General features: G+C 39.6%; 1 protein-coding gene across 5 annotated transcripts in view; it reads right to left on the reverse strand.

Annotated features, from left to right (window-relative positions):
• MED14 (mediator complex subunit 14) overlaps positions 1-27644 on the reverse strand; it is a 72940-nt gene that overhangs the window by 10547 nt on the left and 34749 nt on the right. For 2 of the 5 annotated variants that reach the window (XR_005018322.1, XM_036839710.1), the window contains exons 13-24: positions 24905-25064; positions 21263-21457; positions 20739-20873; positions 18264-18340; positions 13049-13209; positions 12816-12962; positions 11636-11727; positions 10532-10684; positions 10046-10315; positions 6291-6431; positions 4245-4356; positions 718-849 (exon numbers count right to left, since the gene is read on the reverse strand). Coding sequence is in view for 4 of the 5 variants with exons in the window: in XM_036839710.1 (XP_036695605.1) it covers positions 718-849; positions 4245-4356; positions 6291-6431; positions 10046-10315; positions 10532-10684; positions 11636-11727; positions 12816-12962; positions 13049-13209; positions 18264-18340; positions 20739-20873; positions 21263-21457; positions 24905-25064 (1775 nt within the window). In the remaining variant the exon portion in view is untranslated. The remainder of the gene's footprint in view (positions 1-717; positions 850-4244; positions 4357-6290; positions 6432-10045; positions 10316-10531; positions 10685-11635; positions 11728-12815; positions 12963-13048; positions 13210-18263; positions 18341-20738; positions 20874-21262; positions 21458-24904; positions 25065-27644) is intronic. The other 3 variants (XM_036839712.1, XM_036839714.1, XM_036839713.1) reach the window with 3 other exon arrangements.

Here is a 27644-nt window from a genome sequence, read left to right on the forward strand (position 1 = left end):
GTGACGAATGTAAGGCACCGAACACGGTGTGCAGTATGCTGCCATGTGTGTAAAAGAGAGGGGGAAGAACAATCCGCATAAGACATCCTTCCAAGAATGCACGCGAAATCAGTCGCACTAAATGCCTTTGGGAGGAAGAACTAGGTGGTTGGTGGACTCGAAAGGAAACACCTCACTGGCTACCTCTTCTATTCTTTATCTTTTTGAACAAATTCAAAATAGAATTTTTGAGTTAAAAAATTCAAGTCTCAAAACAATACATATGGTAGGGTCCCAATTTTGTGTGTGGGGGGTGGTGTTTAAGGGGAGAGAAGAAGATGGGTAGAGAGCAAGATAGAGCAACAGAGATTTGGGCGGGCAGGCAGGCAAGCGGGGGTGCGTGACAGGCCGAGTGAGGGGGAGAGAGAGTGCGAAGCAGACAGACTAACTGGTAGATCTCTTCGTTGTGTGATTAGGAAAAACGTATTCTTATTTTTGGCCGCGCCACGCGGCACGTGGGATCTTAGTTCCGAACCCGGGCCCCCTGCAGTGGAAGCGCAGAGTCCTAACCACGGGACCACCAGGGAATTCCCAGGAAAAACGTACTTTCTTTTGCTATTTCCCCAATACACAAGTGCTAATTTTGCAAGAAGAAAATTTATTTAACAAAAACTTACTTAACAAAAACTACTTTCACATCAAACTCTTATGTTCTAGCGATTTCCGGTATGGACTCACCATGTGGACTAGCAAAACTGGCCCCTGGTCCTATTGAGATTCCATGCGAGGAAGGGGGAGGAGTTGGAACAAATGATGCTGGTGATGGGGCTCTCAAAGCCCCACTGGGGGAGCTGGCGGCATGCAGATTTCCTAATAAAGGAAAATAATTATAGATGATCTTGCAGGACACATATTATGTCCTGTCCAAGGACCCCGAGTTAAGACTCTCTACAGACTAAAGAAACAAGTAGTAAAGCTCCCATGAATAGCACAAAGAAAAACTGGAACAATTTCAGTATGGAAAAAGAGATACATCAATTCCATGGGGCCCAAATTCTAGCTCTTATATTGACTGATGTTTAAAAAAAAAAATCCAGCGTACTTTTTTATCCACTCACTCACTCATTCAACAAGTAGGCATGAACATCAATTTCATGCCAAGGATTGTTGTAGGTACTGGGGATGCAGCAGTTAACAAGAGACAAAAATTCCTGCCCTCATGGAGTTTATATTCTAGTATAATGAGAAAGACAAACAAATATATGTCAGGTTATGCTAAGTGCTATGGAGAAAAACAGGGCAAGGTAAGGGGGCTATATCGTGTAGTGGTGGAGGTGGGTGCTGTTTTTTATACAGAGCAACCAGAGACCTCTCTGAGAAGGGGCTATGTGGGCTGAGACGTGAAGTGAAGGATCAGAAGAGCTAGTGCAAAGGCCCCAATGGTAGCAGCAGTTATAAATAACAGGGGGAGGCCAGTGTGGCTGGAACAGCGTGAGCAAGGCGGGGAGGGGGGAATGGAAGACGATTAGGTCAGAGAGGTGGGAGGAGGGTCCCAGATCACACAGGGACTTGTAGGCCACTCTAAGGACTTAGGGTTTACCCTGAATGAGATGGGAGGCCACTGCAGAGTCTGGAGCAGAGGAGTCATGACCTAACTTCTTTTCCAGAAGGATCACTCTAGCTGCTGGTGAAAAACAGACTGTAGGGCAGGAGGCAGTGAAACCAGTTAGAGGCAACTGCAATTACCCAGGTGAGAGATGGCTAATGACTCGGGAAAGGGTGAAGGCTGAGATGGTGAAAGTGGTTAGATTCTGGATGAATTCTGAGGATAGAGCTGACAATATTCGGTAACTGACTGACTGTGGGTGTGAGAGAAAGAGGAGTCCAACATGACTCCTACAGCTTTGGCCCAAGTAACAGGAAGGGAGGAAGAAGCTGCCACTTGCTGAGATGCAGTGTCTATGGGAGAAGCAGCACAGGGCAGGGTTGGGGGGTATTAGGAATTTAGTTTCAGCCGTGCTGAGTTTCAGATGTTGACTAAACATCTACATAGAAATGCTGAATAGTTAGCCGGAAAATACAGGACTCGAGTTTGGGGGAGAGGCCTAGATGGAGCTATAAAAAACTCGGAGACATGAGCTTAAAGATGGTATTTAGCCACAGGACTAGCTTTAATTTAGGATGATGAAGGGTGGGGACTATGGCTATCAAAACTATCAGTGCAACATTAAAATACTTGCTACATTACCATGACTATCCTCAATACCAGCAGCTTTCAAATTCTCTACTACTATGTAAGAGAGTTTCATATTTTTAATGTTCTATAATACCTAATGCAGTACTAATTCAATACAGTATGAATTCAATATTAACATATTTATATTCAATAAATGTTAATCAACTTGATTAACCTTTAAGTATTATATTTACATATTTAGCTGTGTGATCTGGACTAGTCACTTAACTTCTCCATGCCTCAGTATTCGTTTAATCGTTTATTCCCTAGGGAATAAACGAATTCGTTTAATTCGTTTATTCCCTAGGCATTACCCATTTACTGCCTAGGGATTAAAGGGTAAAGTGCTTAGAACAGGGCTTGGCACACAGGAAGCACTATATACCTGTCTGCCACTAAAATTATTTCAAAATAATCATCTCTCCTTCCTTCTATACGAAACCAGTCTCAACCCACATCCTAGAAACTCCCTCCCCTCGGGCGCTGGGACCCCGCTTCCCGTTCTCCCCCTTGCTCCCCAGCTGCTCCTCCTCAGGCTCCCACACTGTCTACTGTCGGAGCTTCACAGGGTCTGAGTCTCCCACCAGCTCAGGGTTCAGGGACCTTCAATGACACGACAGTGACTTCCAAGTCTTCACCTGGGGTCCCACCATCTCTGATGAGCAGGGAAGGGCTCACCTACCCTAAAAATCCGATACCAGTGCTCCTTTTGCTAGAAGGTAAGCTCGGGAAGCAGGACTGCTATCGGGCTCACTGCTGAATCCCCAGCACCGTGCAGCATTAGACACAGAGCAAGCACTTAAGACATACCAACGAATTAATTGTTCTGTTAAAAGTCAAAGTTTGGCATTCTCCAGCAATTTTTTTTTTTTTTTAAATGTTTGAGAACAGCTTGGTTTTATGAGTATATAAGCACTGGTACTTTTCTTTTATTTATTTATTTATTTATTTATTTATTTATTTTTGGCTGTGCTGGGTCTTCGGTTCGTGCGAGGGCTTTCTCTAGTTGCGGCAAGCGGGGGCCACTCCTCGTCGCGGTGCAGGGACCGCTCTTCATCGCGGTGCGCGGGCCTTTCACTATCGCGGCCCCTCCCGTTGCGGGGCACAGGCTCCAGGCGCGCAGGCTCAGTAGGTGTGGCTCACGGGCCCAGCCGCTCCGCGGCATGTGGGATCTTCCCAGACCAGGGCTCGAACCCGCGTCCCCTGCATTAGCAGGCAGACTCCCAACCACTGCGCCACCAGGGAAGCCCTCCAGCAATTTTTTTTTAAAGATTTTTTTTTTGATGTGGACCATTTTTAAAGTCTTTATTGAACTTGTTACAATATTGCTTCTGTTTTATATGTTGGTTTTTTGGCCGCGAGGCATGTGGGATCTTAGCTCCCCGACCAGGGATCGAACCTGCACTTCCTGCATTGGAAGGCGAAGTCTTAGCCACTGGACCGCCAGGGAAGTCCCTCTCCAGCAGTTTTTACAGCGCACTTCGTGGGGTCGCCAACAGAGCCATCTTGTTCAGACAAGCAGGTTGTGGCCTGCCCGACTCTGAGGTGGGGCACTGTTCACATACACCTGGGCTCTGCCAACTCCTTCTGTAAGGGGGCTTCTCTGAAACGGGTCGTCGTAGCGGGAAAGCAGCCACAGACACTACATAAATGGATGTGGCTGTGTTCCGATGAGACTATTTACAAAACCAGGTGGTGGATAGGATGCGGCCCACAGGCCTTAGTGTGTCGACCTCTGACATAGATCATGTTGTGATTCTTGGAGTTGCGCCATGAGTCTGGCTCTGGGTGACAACAACTCCACTTAACTCAAACCTTTTAAAAGTGCTCCTGAATCATGAACACAGATTTCACAACCCTGCCATAATGAATGAATGGCAAATATCCAGCCACGGACTAGCAAAGCAGTTCCCTCTGACATCTAAGGCTACATGTGTAGTATTTCTCAGTGTGTGTGTGCGTGTGTGTATGCGTGTGTCTATTTTGGATCTGAAAGTTGAACACAAGAAGAGAATAAGTAATATCTTACCTGGAGACTGTGTGTGCATCATAGAGGGAGACTGGTTAACTGTGCTGTGATAAGATGTAGGGGGCGAAGTTAGAGGATAAGCGCCTGATGATCCTGGCTGCTTTGGAAATGGCTGAAAAGAAGAAAATTCCATGCTGGTAAAATGGCCAACCATGCAGATTATGTGAGTGTGGCTTTCCCCAATAAAGAGCTACAGTGTTAACATTTACACACATCACTGGTTACCAAATAGGAAAGGTGAGGTATGAAAATGCCCAAAATTCACAACAATAATGCAAGTTTTAAAAAACTCCCTTTCAAAATGTTTTAAAAATAGCAACATTCTCATTCCTGACCTTGCAGTACCACTACTTATAGCCCCCAAGATGTTTTTTGCTCATTTTATCTACCATATAACTGATTTATCTATATTATTTATCTACCATTTGACTGATTCTAAGATAAATTTCCCCCATATTTTAACATCTCTGAAATCAGTGTGTGTCTTCCAATTCATGGCATGTCGTAGTTGAACTGGCAGTGTTGTTTCGGGCAGTACATAAAAACAATGCATTTGGTGGAGTTTTAGAGTCAGTGAAATATGGTAGTTCAGCCTGACCTCTACTCACCTTCACCTTCATCTCCAGTAATGACAATGTAATTCTTCCTAGTCTATTTTTTTAACTTGAGGTATGAATCACATACAGTAAAGCACACGACTCTTAAACGTATAGTCTGATGAGTTTTTATAAATGTAACTGCCACATAGATCAAGATACTGAAGGACATTACCAGAACCCCAGAGGCCTCCCTCACTCACCTTCCAAGTCTCTATCGCCTCCCCAAACTCTGACTTCCATCACTCAAGCTTGGTTTTGCGTGTTTTTGCATCTCATATAAATACTGAATGTACTCATTAGTGTCTGGCTTCTTTTGTTCAACATTACGTCAGTGAAATTCATCATTTCGTTGCATGTAGCAATAGCTTTTTTCATTTCTGTAAAGTATTCCACTGTATGAATATACTCCAGTTTACTCACTCATTCTACTGTTGCCGGATATTTGGGTTGTTTACAATTTTTTGCATAAATAATGCTGCTATGAACATTCCTGTGTTTTTTGGTTGCATTTTTTTAAATAAATTTATTTATTTTTTGTTTATTTTTGGCTGTGTTGGGTCTTCATTGCTGCATGCGGGCTTTCTCTAGTTGCAGGGAGCGGGGGCTACTCTTCGTTGTGGTGCACGGCCTTCTCATGGCGGTGGCTTCTCTTGTTGCAGAGCACGGGCTCTAGGCACGCAGGCTCAGTAGTTGTGGCACACGGGCTCAGTGATTGTGGCTCGCGGGCTCTAGAGCGCAGGCTCAGTAGTTGTGGCGCACGGGCTTAGTTGCTCCGCGGCATGTGCGATCTTCCCGGACCAGGGCTCGAACCCGTGTCCCCTGCATTGGCAGGTGGATTCTTAACCACTGCGCCACCAGGGAAGCCCCTTTTGGCTGCATTTCTGTTGCGTATATACCTAAGGTAGAACTGTTAAATCATAGGCATGCATAATGTTCAGCCTTAGCACTCCGGAATAATGCTAAATACCACTGCAAGGTAGCTGTACCATTTTATACACCTTCCAGTAGTAAATGAGAGTTTCAGATGGTCCTAATACCAAATGTTGGCAAGGACTATCAGTTTTTTTTTCCTTAAAGACATTTCTGTGGGTATGGGGTATTATCTCACTGTGGCTGTAATGTGTAATTCTGTGACACCAGATGACACTGTTCACCTTTTCTGTGCTTACTGGCCATTTGGAGATCATCTTTTGTGACCACATGGGTGATCACCTGACATTATTTTAAGTGTGGGAGTCTGAAGTTAATGCTGTTTCTGGTACCATTTACTTCCCATCACTAGAAGCCTCCTCCTGTCTTCCTTTGTCACTATTTTTTCATATGAATTTCTTGGGCATCTCGGGTCCACCAAGGACCTCCCTGCCTTTCAACAAAGAAGCAGAGCCACCTATGGAACTTCTTAAGTAACACAAATATGACACCGTTTGGAATTTCAGCTAGACATCACCTGTTGCTGGGGTGGTGGCTGGAGTTGTGAGATTAAAGAATCCATCATATCTCCTCCAATGGGAGAAGGGGGATTATCGTCCTCATTTACAGACCTTCTTCGAGCATCCTGATTGCTGTCAACAAACATATTCAGGAATGTCTATGGATATAAACAGGTAAAATTTAGATTATTTTACCTAACTTTAGTAAGATATTCTTAATCACTGAGAATGTGTTAACAGAAACAAACATATTATGTCCATTATCTGAAATGTAAGTTTGACACATGGCCACTATTGTTAGGCCAACCTAGAAGAGAGAGTGATCAATTTGAAGGAAGGGGGAAAATTGAGGAAAACAGTTAAACACAACAATAAAAATAACATCTAAGTTAAAATGTTATTATGTGAGCAAAAAGTTGAAGAAAGAAGTACACCCTGGCCAGAATATTTTCTTATTAATTTCTGAATCAAAAACGTGGAAAAGAATAAAAAGTTGTATGCTAGGCATATAAGTAACTTCAATGACTTGGAAAACTCCCTATTTAGTGAGAGTTCTCACTTTTTAAGCCAGAAAATATGAAAGAGGAAAACTTAATAAAGAAACTAAGCCACCTTTTCCCTTTTTATTTTATGTGACTTAATCTTAAACATCAAAAGTGGGACAGTCTTGTTTTATAGGTTATGTCATCAAAAATTAAGCAAGGCTACCAGAATTTATGTCTCAAGAACAGATTCTTTTTTTAAATATAAATTTTATTTATTTATTTATTTATTTTTGGCTGCGTTGGGTCTTTGTTGCTGCACGCGGGCTTTCTCTAGTTGCGGTGAGCGGGGACTGTTCTTTGTTGCGGTGTGCGGGCTTCTCATTGTGGTGGCTTCTCTTGTTGTGGAGCACGGGCTCTAGATGCACAGGCTTCAGTAGTTGTGGCATGTGGGCTCAGTAGTTGTGGCTCGCGGGCTCTAGAGCGCAGGCTCAGTAGTTGTGGCGCATGGGCTTAGTTGCTCCGTGGCATGTGGGATCTTCCTGGACCAGGGTTCGAACCCGTGTCCCCTGCATTGGCAGGCGGATTCTTAACCACTGCGCCACCAGGGAAGTCCCAGATTCTCTTTAATATGCTCCACCTTCCCAATCTTCAAAAATACAGATTACAAGCTTATCAGAATTACTGAAAAGCTTTTAAAGGTACATAGTCTGATTTCTAATTAAAGATAATAGATTATTCACAACACACATTTCATCTTCTCTCAACACCGCACTGAAACTCCTAAAAAAATTTTTTTAAGCGGTAAGTCACGAAGACAAGAAGAATGGGATAAGAGAGAAATAGCAATAAATTCTAGGAGGCTGCAGAGCAGATGGTTGAGTGGTAACTGAACTATCTGATGTGAGGAAGTTTCTTCTTAAGCAAGCAGTGGGGAAAGCCAAGAAGCAAAGCTATTTCCATCCAGATCTCCAAGACACACAGGAACTGGCAGCATCAGATACCCCTGGAAATGGAAATGAAACAGACTAAGAGCAGAGGACTGGGTGAAACGTCTTAAAGACAGTGAAACCCTCCAGAGCCTCTGGCACTCCCACTGAGTTAGGCTGACCTCTACCACCCAGGTGGAAGGTCTCTGATTGGGGCGGGGGGGGGGGAACTCTAGGATCAATTGACACCAGGGGTACCATACTAAAATTAGAGATTAAAGTTTACATACTGAATGCTGAGAATACTAGTTTCCTTCTCTTATTTGACTTGCCAAATATTGGGAGCCAGATGCACAACGGCTGTGCAGTCTTGATACTCTTCTCTTGGTACTCACACTGGCCCAACAAAAAGACCTGAAGCTACTGACATTGGGAATTACCCAATGAAATGGCCCAAGCAGATCATCCTGCAGTGAAGATTACAGTCAGCAAGTGTCACCCTTAAATAAAAGCACAGAGTTAAGAATCACTTAATATTTGAAAAATACTAATATGAAAGAGATGAAAACAAAAAAAGGTGGATGAAATGGAGATTATGCAGGAAGAGGTAAGAGAAGATGATGCGGCCACATAGAACAGGATGTCAGAAAATGAACTTTCAGAAACAGAAAGAGCTCTCGGAAAGTTTTTAAAAGATGGCAAAAAAAAATTCTTGATGGAAATGAAAAATAGAAGGATTGGAAAAAAAAAAAAAAAAAGTAAATCTCCCAGAAACAAAGAGATAAAAAACAGAAAAGATAAGAAAATTAGAGGATAAGTCCAGGATGCCCAACTTCAGAACAGTAGGGGTACTAGAAAGCGCTAACAGTGAACACAAAGGAAAAGACTCGAGGAAGAGCACAAGGAAATTCCCCACAACAAAAGGATGTAAGTTTCCAGACTGAAAGAGTCCACTTAGTCACATAAGGTTCAAGAACTGCAACAGGATGAAATGTCTCAATGGTCACAACAGAAGCTAGGGCACAATGGAGCAATGCCTTCAAAATTCTTACAGAAAATGACTGCAACCTAGAATTCTACACCTAGCCGCTCTCTCAACTAGATGACGCTAAACTAAAGACGCTTTCCGACATACAAGGTCTCAAATTAACCTCCCGTGTATCTTCTCCCAGGGAGCTACATAGAAAGTATTCCACCAAAACAATGAAGTAAACCAAGAACAAGACGTGGGGTCCAAGCCACAGGGCATGCAACACAGCAGAGAAGTGAAGGAATCTCCTGCTTCACCACCCCTCTGCAGATTCCTAAATCAAAACTGGGCAAAAGGTCTGGAGTGCTACTATTCCAGATTGGAGGTCAGAGGACTGTGGAAGAGATGTCTTCAAGATGAAACTGGTAAGGTATCTGATTTGTGAACGTACTGAGGGGAGAGTTACATATATGGTAGAGACTTTAAGGTTGAGTTAGTGATAAGTACAGAGAGAGCTAAGAAACAAAAAAGTTAATTAATAGTTCCCAGGAAAATAAATGCTGAGCAAGAAAGGAAAAGTAATCATAGTAAGCTTGGTAGAATAGTGTTAAATACTCATAATAATGTGAACACTGAAAAATTACCTAAATTGCTACCTAACCATATCACAAGGTTGGAGGAAAGAAAGAAGATGAATCTGTACTGGGAGCAGCCTGGAAAGGGGAAGGGACATATAAGAAAGAACTAAAAAAGAATTAAACCCTCATCTTCCATTATGAGAGTCAGATAATGCCCTCAACTAAGAAGTCAGCAAAGAGCAATGAAAGCATGCTATTTAGAGGTAAGGATGTAAATACCAAGAGAATGAGCTGTACTGTGTAAGAGTTGAAAACAGAGTAGGAAAATGGCAAGACTGGGACTAATTTTCAAAACAGGCCATTTGGAACTATTTGACTCTAAACTATAAGAACATACAACTGAGCTGTCACACCAAAATCTCCAGGGGTTGTGGCCCAGGACCCTACATTTTAAAAAAAAAGTATCACAGCTGAACTGATGAACAAAGCTTCTCAATATTCACTGATAAAGACTACTTTTAAAGTTCCTTGAAGTTCCAAATAGCAAATAGGACTCTCTTTAGTATCTTCACTCATTACATGGTAAGGAAATAAAAGGAAGGACATCTTATCATTTCATATACCTAGGCACAGCACTTTACCAGAAGTTCTAGCTCCTTCAGAATGAAGTTGCAGAGATGATGAATTAACATGGCTACTCATTAAATTTAAACAGGAATTTGTTGCTTTCCCCGCCGTTATTTCCCCCTCGAAGGAATTGTTTTAGAGAGCACATTTATGTTTACTAATGCTGTAAACACTAAAGTCCATTACCTTGAGCCCTGGTGCAGGATAAAAACCTTCAACTAACTTGCTATTATCAAAAAGACTATAGGCCCCATCGCGTATTGCCACAACGCCTCGACTCCGGCAGTATATATCAATGCAATACATGTTCCTGAAGGCCAGTCTGATGTGGGTGGACGACTGCGGCAGGATGGAGAAGCACTGGTAGGCAGTGTTGGTTCTCTGGGTCAAGCCCAACATCGGCACAGTGGGCAGTTTGTTGATGGCATTCAATGGAGCCTGAGTATCAAACAGTACCTACAAGGAACAAATGCCGTGAGAGCATCCAGTCTGCTAAAACCTCAGAATTTTCAAAGTAAAATCGTCACAAATGAGACAATGTCCTTCTGGCACATTCCATAAAAACTTTCGTCGTTAAAGACAAGTTAAGTCCACATGATTTTTTGAGGAGTTTTACACGAGACACTAACACTGACTGAGTCTTATTTTTAAACAGAAGATGAACTTAATTACCTGTAATAACTGAACCACATTTGGTGTTTTGTTGAACATTTCTTGAAGCTGATGGAGAATGGTATTGTGACAGTTACTGCATCCTGAGTTTGGACCAACAGTTCCCAAAGAAATGTGAAATTTCTGATGTATGGAATTCCACTGGATACTAATCTAAATCAAAGAGATTACATGTTTCAGAAACCGAGAAAGGAACAGAGTCAAGCAGAAGAAAAAATAATGTTTAAACAGTAAGGCAAAATGCCAAAGATCTAAATGAGGTCTTTTTTGGAAGCAACTCATTAGACCCTGTAAACTCCAGATGTGCTGTCCCTATGGACATTCACTGAGTATGTGTGTGTTAGACAGCCCACTTCTACTAAATAAAACAGAAGGAGAAGGTGCTAAAGAAAAATTTTTGATTAAACTTTATTTGAAAATTGTCATTGTTTCTTATTTTTCCATTTTCTCTTGAACGAAATAAGAGTCACCCCCTAGGTGAGTACCGTATTAAAGGGAAAGGAAGCCAGCCCCAACAGATGCCACCTTCAGTTAACAGATTTTAAGACACTCAAGTAATTTCTGATATTAAGTAATTTCTTTATGTGGAAGAGTCCAGAAAGAAGCTAGCTGGCTGAGTTTATATACTAAATTTCTAGGACTTTACATATGGGGTGGGGAAAAAAATAAGAAACTACAGATTATGGGGAATACCTTCAAGATTAATACAGGATCAGATAATGTTAACAACCATGTGACTAAAAGCATAGACATACCACATTGTTCAAGACCATTCATACATAATCTTCATTATAGTAATCATGCTGCTAAGCAGATTTGAAATCAGTGAAGAAAAAAAAAAACATAAATACCAAAAGTATATTACCTTGCCCAAAACTCTTCAAGAATACACACTCCAAAGAGGGTATACTTTTTGTTTTCAATTTTAAAGAGTTAAGAATTATAGTATATTTTTTATCAACAAAGTATTTAAAATTTACCATTTTATCCCTAATTTTTACTTGAACCCTCAATTATTTCAAGAAAGTTTTCAGAATTTTTGAATTCTTGATTTTTTAAAGATATATGAGAGGAACTTTAGTTTTAATTAATTCATAGACTTACTGAACTTCCCTTGGTGGTTCCATAACACAAGATAAGTTTTCGGTAATTATAAACACGAACTTCTGAGAAAATGTTTAGATGAGTGGGTATGTCTAAACAGAAAGAAAATAAAAAGAAGTTTAAGATTATACATACGAAATTTTAAAATATATATTTGAAAAAGAGGGCATCTTGGCAATAGTATATGCCTAGATAGAAAGGTCTCTGTATATATAACTTAGTTTAAAAAAAAAAAAAAAAAAGAAAGGAAAAAAGATAGCAACAGCATAAATAGGTAGTAGGGCTTCCCTGGTGGCGCAACAGTTAAGAATCCGCCTGCCAATGCAGGGGACACGGGTTCGAGCCCTGGTCGGGGAAGATCCCACATGCCACAGAGCAACTAAGCCCGTGTGCCACAACTACTGAGCCCACGTGCCACAACTACCGAAGCCCGCACGCCTAGAGCCCGTGCTCCGCAACAAGAGAAGCCACCGCAATGAGAAGCCCGCGCACCACAAAGAAAAGTAGCCCCTGCTTGCCACAACTAGAGAAAGCCCGTGCGCAGCAACGAAGACCCAACGCAGCCAAAAATAAATAAATAAATTTAAAAAAGAAAAAAAGAAAAATTTCTTAAAAAGAAAAAAAAAAGCTGAAAGTAGTTCTAATAGTTTACTTAGTTGGTTGATAATAGTAATAATAATAAATAAATAAATAGGTAGTAGGCTTCAATTTCCATTTCAACAAAAGGGGGCCAGGGCAGGGGCGGAGATGCACTGAAGCAGTATAGCATAGTGGTTTATGGGTTCCAATTCCAGCTCTGCCCTTTATTAGCTATGTGAACTTCAGCAAGTTTCTTAAGTGTCTGTGACTTGTTTTCTTCATTTGTGAAACGAGGGATGATAAATTACCTCATAGGGTGACTGTGAGGAGTGAATGAGTTAATACAAGCAAGTGTTTATTACACTGTATGGCACACAGTAAACTCTCAATAAGCACTATTATTATAATCTGGTATACCTGTGTGTTGAAATTTCTCAATATATACGAATCATCACAGTGGCTGTCTCTCGGGGATAGACTGATGATTATTATTATTTTTTTTACAATGTGCATGTTTTACTTCCTCAGTTAAAAATGGCGGTGGCGTGGTGGGGGATGCTTCCCCCCTCCCCCCGCACCAAAGGAAGATTATCACTTGTACCTGGTAGAGAACGTGCAAATTCCAACACACACTCATATAATCGTGCAATGCTATTCCAGTCATTAAGGAACATTTCAACCACTTTTCTACCACCAACAGGTTCAGACAACAGGTTTTCATATGTCAGATAAACATGCCGGGATGGTCCTACAGATTAAAAGAAAAGACTAATAGTAATCAATACAAAAAAAAATCCAGAAATATGCAAAGACAAAGTGTGTGAAGCATCTCACCTTGCTCCCTGGTAGAAGTGCCATTAAGTGGACAATTTGCAAACACTAACTCTGCCACCCAGGTGCGGTTATTTCTACCTTGTAATCGGAAAGTGCAGTCGAGAAGAGAGCGGTCCAGAGCCTTTTGGGTTTCCTCATTTACACCCTTACAGGGAGGAATTCTGGTGATGAAAGACAGCATATGAAGTGTACTTCATATCACAGAAAGACAAAAGCACAATCTACACAATGACAGGCGGGGTATCATATTAGAGGTTTGGTTCAAAGTCCACTACTAGGCACCTTCTGCAAGAGAAGGAAACAATTCATAGCAATTCACAGCAGTTAATAGCATTTAACCCACTTCCATTCATATCAGTATGGATTAGGACTCTCATTTTAACAGTGATGTTCGCCTTCATCCTTAATCTTGTTATTAGAAAAGACCACAATTTCTCAGAAAGTCAAAGATACTGGCTTTCTATGAAATCTACCTAGGACATCCTCAAGGAAAAGCTAAGGAGAACAAACTATTTGTAAGACCACTCTTTGAAGTCAGGATGACACAGTGAAAAGAACAAGGGCTTTGGAGTAAGGGACCTGCATTCTAATTCTGACTCAGCCACATTCAACCTCTCTGAATTGCAGTTTCGCAACTATAAAATGCAGATAAGTAATTACCTTATGGGTCACTGATTTTAAAACATGACAAAACGTATATATAAAGTACTTATGGTGGCTGATACAGCAGGTATTCATATATGTTAGTTTCTCCTTGCAGTAAAACCAAGTCTTGATCACTGACTGCCATGACAAAATTTCAGGTTCATTATCTCCCCCCACCTTCTCCCCTCCTCCTCTGTAGAGGTAACTCATTGTGATGGAGCTACACATGTATCAACTCATTTAACATACATACTGTCACTTATATATACCACATATACAAGAGGAACGTATTAGCTTCGGTGTCTTAAAATACCCATCTCTTGCAGCTTTATGAACTATCTTATTTGTCATAAAACATTATGAGGTAATATATTTTGGCTGTTTTTTCAGTAATGGATGAAATAATGAGATAATATTTAATTACACGTTATCCTTTAACTCACAGGGAAGGTGAGTTAATTATCAGACTTGGTATAATAATTATCAAAATCTAAGCACAAAACAACAAATATAACTAGAAATATGGCATTTTGGTTCAGGCCTCTCATTCAGATATAACACCTAGAACAGGGTTTCTCAGTGTCGGCAATACTGACATCCTGGGCTGCAGAATTCTTTGCTGTGGAGGGCTATCCTGTGCAGCCCTGGCCTCTACCTACCAGCTGCCAGTAGCACCTCCCACCCCTTCTTCTCAGTTAATGAGAACCAAAAATATCTCCAAACATTGCTCAATGTTCCCTGGCAGGGAACACTGCCCTGAGGTTGAGAACCACTGACCTAGAATAAACAATTTAAGAGAGAAAAAAGAGACAGAGATTGTATATGGTAAAAAATAAAATCTGTAGGGGGAAAGAAAGCTATCCAGGTTGCATAAAAATAGAATTAATGTACTGAAATTTTCTCAGTTAATTAAAAATTCCACCACAGCTTGTTTTAAATGTACAGGTTTTCAAGTTTTTTCAAAAGTTAGTATTTCATACTACATACTTGTTATCACTCACTACCAAGAAGATTCTGTCCAACCTTATTTGGGGTAGTTATTATAGAAATCGCATACACTGCACATATGCTTTCAACTTCGGGTATACTGAGGACTTTTGCCTGCCCTTACCCCTCAAAATGTACCTCTAACCCACAGTAGTTATAAAGCAGCCAATTCAGATAGATTTTTAAAATCCTGATTTTGAAAATATAAATGCAGTACATTATCTTTCTTTCACATAAAATAGGTATTTCATGAAATCCATCTGGTTAGAAAATGAACACATAAAGTCAGCATGTTTTGAAGTAAGAATTAAGTAAGACTCCTTCCAATTTATGTTCTCAGGGGCAACACGACCCTGAAAATGCATTCTATGTCACTTTCTTAATCTGTGATACCGATATAATTGGCTTTATTTCAAGGAACCTGCAAAATATCTACTTGCTTTTAAGGTTATACATGTAACAGAGAGAAATAACAATAACTTTAATCCTCCCTGCATGATCATGTGAGGTGGAAAAAAAAAAAAACCAGGTTCCCCCAAAAGGAAACCTGACAAAATCGTTACAAACACAAAATACTATTATTCAATATATTTGCCAAAAATTAAGAACCGAGGAAGATGTTTCCCGGACAATGGATTTAACATATCTGAAAATTTCTATCATTTCAAAAAAGTGTTTTGATCTAAACAGCTACTCCTGACTGATTTTTCTCCTGTAATTCTGAGTACTGAACAAATTTAGAAAGTAAGCTTTGGTCTTCTAGGGCAGATGTGTGTCAGCAGTGCTCCTTCTCGGCCATCATGTGCTGTGTGTCAGTTTCGTTCTGAGGGATTTTACAAACGTCAGTAACCACGTTATGTCCCGGCGGTGCAAAAGTGGGGAGGAGGATCACTGAAAGTGCTAGTAAAAGCAGCACAATTGCACCTACAAGGAAAGTGGGGTGGATTTTATATAGATTGCACGTGCATATGCAGAAGGACTCAGTCGCATAACTGACAAGCCGAGTCACACAACTTGCAAAAAGAGCTGGGCCTCTGCATTACTTGCATAAGCTACCAGAGGCAAACGAATCACGAGATGAAAAAACCTTGTGGGCGTGGCTGGAGGACCAGCACCACTGCCCATTACTGTAATGTTAGTTCAGGAGAGGGTGGAAAGTTTGCTTAAGAGCTCAAAACAAGGCACTGCGAGCATGCTGCTCTCGAGACTGTGTCATCTGTGCGGTGGGATCAAGGCTCTTGAGTTTGCACAAGGCAACAGGCCCATGAACCAGAGCAGTGTAAGGTGTTTACCATGATATTTTCAGAGATACAGCAAGGAGGCCTGCTCAGCAGATTTTCAAGGAGATAAGTTGAACAAGAACAGAACATATTTTTTAGCAAAGAGGAGAAAAATGTGCTCAATTTTAAAGCTTTGAAGTCATGCTCTCATTTAATAAGAATATACCTAGGACTAAATGCTTAAAAGAAGAGTTTCTGAAGATGAAATGTATTAGAGCAATTACTTACTAATTATAATTAGATCTATGCCAGATCTTAATTTAATAAAATCATATTTAGACATTTATTATTTTTTCCTTCTTCATTTCTATGAAGAAAATACCCCCGATAATGGACAGCTTGTACCAAACAGATCTCTTTATCCATTTCTATATATTTTCCTTTTAAGTTTTAAATAAAGAAAACAATAGCCAGGATATAGTAAAGACTTTCTCAAAAATTATTGTAAAATGAAGATTAAAAAATATGAAGTGCTTCCTCTCCAGGTAAGGACTATAATGAATTCTCTTGAGTTCAAGAATAAAGGGGACTGAAATTTCTTTTGTAAAAATGCCGAGAGCAAGATATTTTAAGATTCTTGCAAAACATGAAAAATATAACTAAGAGAATAGAACACAAACGTTATCATCATCTATTAATCTACAGTTGTCAAAAAGAGTAAACAGAAAAAAACCCTATACTTTAGGCAGAAGTAATATAAAACCAAAGGCAAATTAATTAAAAGTTTTACATTTTCCTTTTGATGTCTATTCTAAGACCAGCTTTCTCCCCAGAAAGCTTTTTGTGGAGATGGCATTAAGGTAACCAGGCAGGGCAGCTATTCTAGTTCTTCAACTCTTTATCTAACGTGAGCACCATGACACATGGGTGGAGTGCACGCTATCTGCAAGTCCTTCCCATCTTCCACAGGGCAAATTGATTCCCAAGTAACAAAAATTAAAGCCCCGCTGGCTCAAATTGCACAGCCGCCACGCCTTGGCAGACAGGAATTCAATAAATAAAAATTGCTTCTATGATTTATATTATTAAGCAACGTCTAATAAACAATACAAATGCCCAAAAAAGAAAACTGCTTTGTGAACCAAAAAGGCTGATGTCTTAAATGGCATTCTAGCTTTGCAAGTCCATCCTGGTCACCTTATAAATAACACACGCTGCCTTAGTTTTCCCTCTAAGCATCCTTTGGCCCCCTTGTCCTCTATCCGTTTAGAACAAAGCCCTCTGCCCATCCCCCTCCGCGTGCTCTTTCCTGGTGATCTAAGTTACTATCCCAGCTCAATTACTTTCACCTTGGTACTGACTCATTTACTTCTCCTGCCCAGACCAGTCACCTGGGCTTGAGACACACCCCTGCCTGCCCAAAGGGATGTCTAGGCACCTCAAACTTAGCAAAGCCCCTTCACACTCACATCTTCAGTCCCGTCTCGGAAAACATTCACTGTCATCCATCATTTGCCCACGATAAAACTAAGAGTTATCTTTGCCACCTTCTCCTCTTTCTCACCTTCGACATCCATCTAGTCACCAGCCCCTTAAGATTTCATCCCCTAAGTCCTTATGGAACTTTCTCTGGTCCAAGCTACCAAGAACTCTGGTGTGAACCATTTCAGCAACTAGTTTTGCTACTTCAGTCTTGCTCCCCTATCAGGGTGAGCTTTCAGAAACACCTATCTAATGATGTCAGTTTCTGCCTAAAATCATCTGATGGCTTCTTACAAAGGCCCTACAGGATCTGACCCCTTCCTGCTTACGTCTCTAGGCTCATCTCTCCTAACTCCTGCCACGCCCAACTTCCTTCAGTTCCAGGATGCCGAGCTTTCTCTTCCCTCTAAGCCTTCATTTTAGCAGTTATTCCTTCTGGTTAGGGGTGCCCACTCCCACTCTAGCTCCCTTTCCTCTGGCTAATTCTCACCTCTCCTTCAGTCTAGGTACAACTGGTACTTCCTCAGGGATACCCTTCCTGACTTCTGAACTGGCCCAGATCCCCCTGCTATGTGAACCCACAGCATCCTGAAGGGCCCTATCAGAATTCAAGGCTGACACATACTCACACTCAGTAAACACCTGTTGAATGAATGAAAGATAAGCCAGAGGAAAGACATCCTAAAATACCAAGTGCTGCTGGATCTCCACTTGGCAGGTGAAAGAGAATGCTCCCCCAGACTGCAGTAATTCCATGCAGAAATCTGTGACATCCGCAGGTTCTGAACTCTGCTTTATGCTGACTCACGGAAGGAGAGGTGCAGCACTGGCAATGTGGCTGCAGTGTGTGGCACCAAGTCAGACACATGACCGGGACTTACTTCAATAAGCGAATCGCGTGACTGAAGCCATCACCTTCCATTTGCACTCCTTGATGTGGAATCTCCAGATTGGACAGCTGAAAAGAGAAAAGCACAGTTATGTCAGACCACCAATTTTACAAAGGAAACTACCTTTTCTAAGTACTACTGTCTCTATTCTCGTGGCATCTGTACTAGGGTCACTCTGTCCCAAAGTGACAACATATTAGGCATGAACATTGTGCCCCCATCATCCGATTTCCTGGGAGACCAAATAAGACTGGTTTTCTTGTGTGATTCAATTATGTTTGTTTGAAAACAAAGTTCGAGTCATAGCCACATCTCATTTTTAATCACAAACAATATTTTTCAGTTTATAACTTTTCTGGAATACATTTTTATTTTTAACAACTATTTCCTCCGTGAAACCCAAGAAGAAAAGATTTCCACTTTATGCATTTACCCAGTGAGATATCATTCCCAATTGGAGGACTCAGTAAATGAGTTAAAAAGATAAATGCAGGGATAGTGCCTGAGGCCCTATCAGTGGAACTACAGGTTATTTGGGTATGCCAGGAAGTCATCTGATCTAGCAAAGAAATGCTTGCCTTCAGCATATATTCCCAGGTCTTCTCTGACAGACTATTTATTTATTTATATCCACCTTGTTCCAGAAAGGATTTAAGGCAGCCCTAAGCATTTCACTGAGCCCTGCTCTTTGGGCCTGGGAAGACCAGAGGTTTAGGAAAATAGCTGCTGACCAAATAGGCAGTAGGGGTCCAGATTCAAAAGGAAGCAAAGTGTGGGAGGGCTCAAAAACACTGCTTCTCTTCTATGGATCAGAAATATAAACATTCCTGGTAAGATTAGATTTAGTTACTCACATTTCAATATAAATTACCTTAAGCAGAAAATGTGCTTGCTTTTACCTTTAACATGTCTTTTTCATTGAGAGAAGAAAAAGTTAAGTTTTTAACAGCTTGACTGAGTTCAGTAGACTACTACAGAATGTTACATGGCCTATGTGTGCAACAGGTATAGGAGCACAGAGAAGGGGGACAGAGGCCATATGTCTACAGGTGTCTATAGGGACACTATGAAGACACAAGTTTTTGCGACTTCTAGCCTGTGGGTAATGGGGAAGACAGCAGACGATGAATGAGGCATTACACTGTCCCTGGGCATCATGTAGCCTCCCTTCCCACTGCAAGGGAGTAACTGAATGACATTCATGTAACCAATCCACATGGCACGATGAAAAAGCCCAACAACACAGTTAAGTAGATAGAAGCACGGACACTGCACAGTTTTGGAGCTTTGGCCAGTTCCCAGACAAGAGGACATCTGTCAAACTCACAGTTCTAGGAGCTGGGACATCGTGGACATAAGTATCTACTTTAGCCTATTTCTGGGCTTGGATTTTCTGGGCTACTGCTGCTCCTCACAATTTCACACCTTATTCTCGGCCTTCAGATCCCAAAGCCCTATAAAGCAGCGGTTGGCATACAACAGCTCGTGGGCCAAATCCAGCCACTGCCTGTTTTGGTAAATAAAGTTTTGCTGGAACATAGCCACACTCATTTGTTTAAATATCAACTATGGCTGGCTCACACTACAACAGCAGATTTGAAAAGCTGTAATAAAAGACTATGACCCACAAAGGCCTAAAATATTTACCATCTGGCCCTTTATAGAAAAAGTCTGCTGATTCCTGCTCTAAAGCATCAAAATGTTTTCAACAAGTCTTCCCAAGACTATCATCATCAGCCCAACTGAAATAATCCACTTCCATGTTTCTAGGTCTCTTCTTCATTCCCAATAATTTACAGAGGGGAGGAGTCTTACAGAAAGTAAAACTTTAAACTAGAGGGAAATAATTAAGGTTTTGATGTATTACTTTTAAGGGCTGCCAATCCTTGGCCAAAGCCCTTTTTGGAAATACAAAAATGCAGGTTCTGTTACCTCCCTTTACTTTCATGATTGGGGATCATGCTGGATATCACAATTGTGTACTCTTGAAAGACACTAACTCTGCATAAGTCTACTGCTTCTTCCATGGGAAAAAAGTAAAAATTTAGTTTAATATTCTTTCTGACCTGCTTCTCAGAAAGGAACCCAATTTTATTAGTAAGCAATATGTACAGCTTCACCCACTGAAAAATGAGTCACCCCTTTATCAACTAACCATCTCTAAAAGGGTAAATCATGCTCCTAAGAGGTATAAAAGTAAGATGTTAATTCTCAAAAGTTGTCCTTTTGTTTTTTTTTAAACTAGGAAGAATTTACTTTCCATTTCCACAAAGAACAGAAGGCCCACAATTTGGAACCAGAGAGATGAAATAATTTAAGTCATGTTTTACATGTATACCACGAGATGCTGTGATTTCAACCCCACCCCTCCCAAAATATACAAGATCACAACCATCTGGTTCTCCTAATGGAATTCATGTAGCTTTAGCAAGGCATTTAAAAATTACTCAGAGTACCCCAAATTACCTCCAACCGAAGTCCTACAAATGGCATATTTGTATCACACATAGCGACAAAGTGAGCTAGAACTTTATTGAAGGCACACATTTCTCCTGATCGTTTGGTTTTCTTGGGTTCTACTGGACACAGATCATCAGACAACTAGAATTTAAGTAAAGAACGCAAGTGGGTAAAAAAAGTACATGTGATGCAATTAGTTAAGGCAGTTGTACTACTATAACAAAAGTCAAGGTTAACCAAAACAAATGTTAATTCATTCAACAAATATTTACTGAGCAAATATTGACCTAAACGCTGGAAATTTAGTAGTAAATATTATGTATTTAACAAGCTGTCTTGTGGAAAATGGTATATAATTATTAATTAAGAGAGAAACATTTTCAAGAATATGTAGACATTTGTTACCTAAACCTTATTGCTGTTCAGTCTCTTAAAAACCATACCAAATTCTTTCCCATTTAAAAATGGTTAAAGAGCACAGTAAAGTTAATACACGCAAACCCTGTGTTCATTTCTGTATGTGATCATACCTTGCGCTTGGTACTGCTTCTAGGCTGTTTCCCGTTTTTTGTACGATAAACTAATTCCTGGATGTTTTCCTTGAACTGCTGCAGCAGGAGGGCCATGACAGGGCTGTCTTCACGATCTGCAGCATTCACAGACATGAAGTAGTACTTGTATGACAGCTGTGTGGGTTTATTGGGAACCTCCAACATCTCCACAACCTAAAAAGGCCCCAAATCAGAAATGAGACTCAGAGACATAACTGATAAGTGTTGGATATTTTCCTCCTTATATCAAGTAGGGCTCAGAATTATATACCTAATGTGGATGTCTTTTTTCTTTAAACAAGGACAAATCAGTCATGATCTCAAAAAAAAAAAAAGCACTGCAATTAAGTATGTAATCTGTTTTCTAAAAAAATAGATCAGGCTAAAGAACAATGATAAAAGTAAATGCAACCATAAACTAGAGCAAATGGAACATTTAGACCATCGGCATTAGGTGTTCTTGAATTCATACCTTAGCTTATAAATTGAAAACATTTTCTGCTTAAGTCCAGCGGGTCTGCTAGATTTTCTAGAATGGTATCTATTTTAAATTGCCCTGCTGTCTCTCTTAACCAATGAAACAGCCTAAGAATTCCACTCTTATGGCAGAGGAAAAATGACAACTACCTCTCATACTTGGAAGCATATAAAAATAAACCTTGATTTTTCAACTGAAATATACAGTCACTGTGAGGATAACATCAATAGTAGTTACCACTGACATAGAACTTACTATGTGCCACGTACTGTCCTAAGTACTTGACAGATGTTAACACATTTAATCCTCCTAAAAACTCTATGAAGTAGGGATTCTCATCTTCATTTTTCTGATAAAGAAACTGAGGCACAAAAAAATTAGGTTAATTGCCCAAGGTCTCAGAGCTGAGAAGTGAAACGTTTTGATCCTAGAAGTCTGGATCCAGAGACCTTGCTCTTACTCACTATAACAGCTTACTATTTTCAAGGTCTACCTACAATTTAAGAAAAGTCCCCTAAATACTTTAAGAAGTGAGAGACATGAATGCCACTGGACAAGGCTCTTGACCAACACACACTTTTATGTCTCTGTTCCTGCCTCCCTTCTCTCCACCCCCTCCTCCCCACACACTCTCTTCAGGAAATTGTTTGGTCAACACGTAAGCATCAACGCTGAGGCCCCTGAGGAAATGGAAGGATTAAAAGTAAAATGGAACTTCACTAAAGATATACGGATGGCAAATCAGCACATGAAATGATATTCAACATCATCAGCCATCAGGGCAGCATAAATCAAGACTACAATAAGATACCACTACACGTCTATCAGAATGGCTAACATTTTTTTTTAAGAAATTACTGTTGTGGTTTATGGGTTTTTTTATTATTAAGTTATGTATTTATTTATTTTTGGCTGCATTGGGTCTTCGTTGCTGTACGTGGGCTTTCTCTCGTTGTGGCGAGCGGGGGCGTCTCTTTGTTGTGGTGTGCGAGCTTCTCATTGCGGTGGCTTCTCGTGTTGCGGAGCATGGGCTCCAGTAGTTGTGGCACACAGGCTCAGTAGTTGTGGCTCGCGGGCTCTAGAGTGCAGGCTCAGTAGTTGTGGCACACAGGCTTAGTTACTCCGCAGCATGTGGGATCCTCCCAGACCAGGGCTCGAACCTGTGTCCCCTGCATTGGCAGGCGGATTCTTAACCAGGCGGATTCTTAACCACTGAGCCACCAGGGAAGTCCCGAATAGCTAACATTTTTTTAAAAATCACAATACCAAGTGCTGGCAAGAATTGCAGGGCAACTAGAACTCTCATGTATTGCTGGCAGGAATGCAAGATGGTCTGGCCACTTTGGAAAACAGTTTGGCAGTTTCTTATAAAGCTAAGCATACACTTAGTGTATGACCCAACAATCCCACTTTTAGTTACTTATCCAAAAGAAAACTTATGTTCACAAAAAAATCTATATGCAAAGGCTTATAGCGGCTTTATTCACAATTGCCCCAAACTGGAAACAACCCAGATGGCCTTCAATGAGAGGCTGGTTAAACAAACTGTGATACATCCACACCATGCAACACTACTCAGCAATAAAAAGAATGAACTATCATATATACAACGATATGGATGAAAATCAAAGGCATTATGCTGAGTGAAAGAAACTAAACTGAAAGGCAAAACTACAGACAGAAAACAGGTCCATGGTCACTAGATGAGAGTGGGGGGAGGGTCTGATTATAGAGGGGAGCATGAGGGAGTTCTGGGGGGTGATGGCAGTTACAAAACTGTATGCATTTATTAAACTTCAGACACTAAAACGTCTGAATTTTTACTGTATATAAATTATATCTCAATAAAGCTGGCGAAAGTAAAATAGCAGAAAGACATTTAAAGGCAGTAAGACTTTCCTCTGTTCTTAATGTCCATGGTAGTTTTTCCCACTACTATGAATGTATCATCCCTAAGTGAGAAAGATGAAGGATGAAGAGTAGTATACATTCAGTTTTGGTCTAAACCATGTGAAACAAATTATTGCTTTATAGTAAATCACTAGTCACTGAAACTTAAAGCCTGGCTTTTTGTTGATACTAAATAAGGTCAGAAAGTAATAAATTATAACCATTTTATTTTGTGTGTGGCTGGGTACAAAAGATCTTTGTGTGTTCATAGGTTTGATTATTATGTATGTCATTTCATATGTAGACCGGGCAGCTCACGGAGAACTGAAACAACAATGTTCTGTCACGTGCCAGATCTAGTTCCACAGCTGGTGTTTTAGAATTCAGAAAAAAGTGAACTTCACATCCATGACAGACTTATTCATCGACATAAGTAATCCTAACTTAAGATATATCAGGCTACACAGGGTACCTTTTTATGACAGTATCTTTTAAAAGTACAGCTTAAAACCTTAAAAAAAATTCACTCCCATTACCTTCAACCAACAATCCTGAATTAAGTTGTTTCAAACACCTTAGAATCTTATCTAAAAGTATCTACTTGGTGTACACAAAAATTTCTACAAGCAGGAAATATATTTATAAAATATATGAGTCCATATTTCAAACTCTTGCAAATTTTAACCAATTCAATGATCTCAAAGAAACTACTAGAAAACATCTAGAGTGTAAAAGGAATGAGGATTTTACTGTGTACTGAAAGGTACATGCAATCAATAAAATGGATATATATGTCTTCAATCAATTAAGGATGAGAAAATAAAGCTACTTTAGTCAGCCGTATTTAAAAGGCAGCGTTATGCAAGTTAACATTTGATTAAAACCAAACAAGTTTATCTGACACCAAAACATCTCCAAACCTTCACAGTAGTTGCTTTCAAATTTTTTCTTACACAGAGATGCCTCATTCCAAGCAGAAACTAGGCCTCACTACAGGAGAGATCCTAGGGTGAGGGATAGGGGCATACCTTATATTCACCAACCCTGCCTAATCATTATATAATTTCTTACAGACATGATTTTCCTCTCTCCCTCATCCCTACCATCTCTCCCCTCTCCTGGGTTGAGAATCACTATACAAAATTCAAATATCCAATAAAATACATTTGCAAATTAAACCAAACAATAAATTATTCAAGATACTAATAGAATTACTGAACTCGATCACCCAAATCACCCCTTTGCATACTTACAATGTAGTACTGTGGAAGACGGGTAAGTTTAATGAACAGCTTATTCTTAGAAAGGTTTCCAATAGGATGGGTTGAATAATTGGACAGCTGCAATGTTTCACTGCTTATTGTAGGCAAGTGTTTTATAGATTGTCTGCAACGCTGTTGTCCAAGCCAAAACCTTAAAAGAGATAATCCAAATCACAAAATCATAGACTTTTCTGATTAACTGTGTGCTACTGATTTATAAATAGATTATTAAAGACCACTAAGAAACCAATTAATATGAAATTTAACTGAACTAGTAAAAGGACACATGACCATAATGATGAATCATTTCTCTAGTTTTGTACTGGACTGTTAGTTCTAGTTCTAGTTTAAGGAGTTTAAACTCCAGTGTGAATGGTTTTTAATTAATAAGGTAGAATTAACTAGTATTAAGGCTGAGACACTGTATCAGTTTATTATAGGAGATGAAAGATTTCCTATGGTTTATAAGACAGCACAAACTAATCTCAACATCTTTTATAAAAAGCCTGAAGTGTTTATAAAACAAAATAGAACAACAAACAATAAGTATAAAAGTATCTCATTTTTCTGGTATCACTGGAGATATTCAGTCCCAGTTTTTATACTGTGCATATAAAGTGATGGGTATGCCTAGCAGGTGCCAGTAAGTGCTGCTTACCTTCTTCCCCTCTCTCTCAGTTAAGCCACCAGATTTCACTTTGATGCTTCTACTACAGTACTCCTCTTATTCCTTTTATCTATCCTTGAGGCTAGGATACCATATAATACGTGAAAAAGGGATAAAATGATTGGTACACAAACTCTCACTGATCCACAATGAGACAACTCAAAAAATAAGAATACAAATTTAGAAGCTTTTCATAGCAACATAACAGTGCCACAACATCCAAGCTCATGATCAGTAGGCTTGCCTTGCATAACAGGGTACAGACCAGTTTGGGTGCTGTTGCATTTTTGTGGTGAGCCGCATGGGATACAAAATGTGTACTAGTCATGTGCAGTAAAACCATGTTTAATATATAATATTTTACGGGCATTTTGTCAACTATTACCTCAAAAATGTATAGAATCTGGAAACTGCTTTTTCACCCTGAAAAAGAAATTTAACTACAGCTTCACAGGATCAATTGCTAGAACTGACTATTAATAAAAGAATGAAAATAAATTTTTAAAATACATCAATACTTGCCTCATTTTGGATGACAGTTAAAAACCAATATTCTGAACTTGCAAAAACTGCTTTCAGATCTCTACTTCCACTCTCATCAACATACCTTTGTGAGACTGGTATCTCTACTATGTATGTTATTTTAAAAAAAACATGGAAACATTTAAGATACACATTATCTCCTGTGATTTTCATCATCATCAATCCAACCTAGATTAGATAAATTACAACAAACCAGAAACAAGCTCATTTGTCACATTAAAAATTCTATATCTATTACAAATGTAATATATATAAATTATAAATATGTGAATAATAAGTACAAGATATTCTTTCAAAGCATATATAGGATTGCTATTTCACTCAACTTTTTTGTTATGACTTTGGAGAACAAAAAATTTGAGTGAAGAGTATCTTGTCTGTATATGTTCACTTTCAATGAAAAACATAGATTTTGAATTTTTTTCTTATATTTTTTGTTCTGATTTTATGTATTGAAATGCAATTTTATGTCTGTTCACTCTAATAAAAAAATTGGGGCTTATATTTTGAACATGTTTTTTCAATTCTTTTTTCTAGAATTTGTTTTCATTGCATGCTATAAAAAAAGTAATCACATGAACAGATGCCCAACACCATTAGTCCCTAGAAAATGTAAGTAAAAACCACAGTCAGATACCTATCCCACTCACTAGGATGGCCACTGTCAAAGACAGTAACGAGTACTGACAAGGATGTAGAGAAATGGAAACCCTCATACACTGCTGATGTGACTGTAAAATGGCACAACTACTTTGGAAACTAGTATGGAAACTTCTTTAAAAACTTAAATTTACTGTATGATCCAGTAATTCCATTCCTAGTGGAATGAGAAGTCCAGCCATACATTTGCACATGAATACTCACAGCTGCATTATTCATAAGAGCCAAAAAAGTGGAAACAATCCAAATGTCCATCAACTGATGAATGGATAAATAAAATGTGGCCTAGCCACACAATGGAATGTTAGTTAGCCATGAAAAGGAATGGAGTACTGGTACATGCTTCAACATGGATGAATCCCGAAACATTATGCTAAATGAAAGAAGCCAGTCACAGAAGACCACATACTTTATGATTCCATTTATATGAAATGTCCAGAAAAGAAAAATCTACAGAAACAGAAAGAAGATTCATAGTTGCCTGGGGCTGAGGCTGGGAATGGGAATTAACTGTAAATGAGCATCTTTCTGAGGCAACGGAAATGTTCTAATTGTTCTAAAACTGGATTGTGGTTATTGTTGCAAAACTCAGTAAATTTACTACAAGTCACTGAATTGTACACTTAAAACAGCTGAATTTTATGATATGTAAATTATATTTCAATAAACTTATTTCAAAAAAATTAACGTCCCATGATAGATTAGTGATAAACTGGTCATTCACCAAAGATCATCTGAGAAGCACCACTGTTAAGTGACAACCAGGGGACCTTTCCTATAAATAATGTGAGTTTAAGTACAGATACACATTTGATAAGTTTAAAGCTTTTGCGACTTGACTTTCTGGTTTTAGGTTATATT

Source organism: Balaenoptera musculus, chromosome X (genome assembly GCF_009873245.2).
Source record: "Balaenoptera musculus isolate JJ_BM4_2016_0621 chromosome X, mBalMus1.pri.v3, whole genome shotgun sequence".
NCBI classification, from domain to species: Eukaryota; Metazoa; Chordata; class Mammalia; order Artiodactyla; family Balaenopteridae; genus Balaenoptera; species Balaenoptera musculus.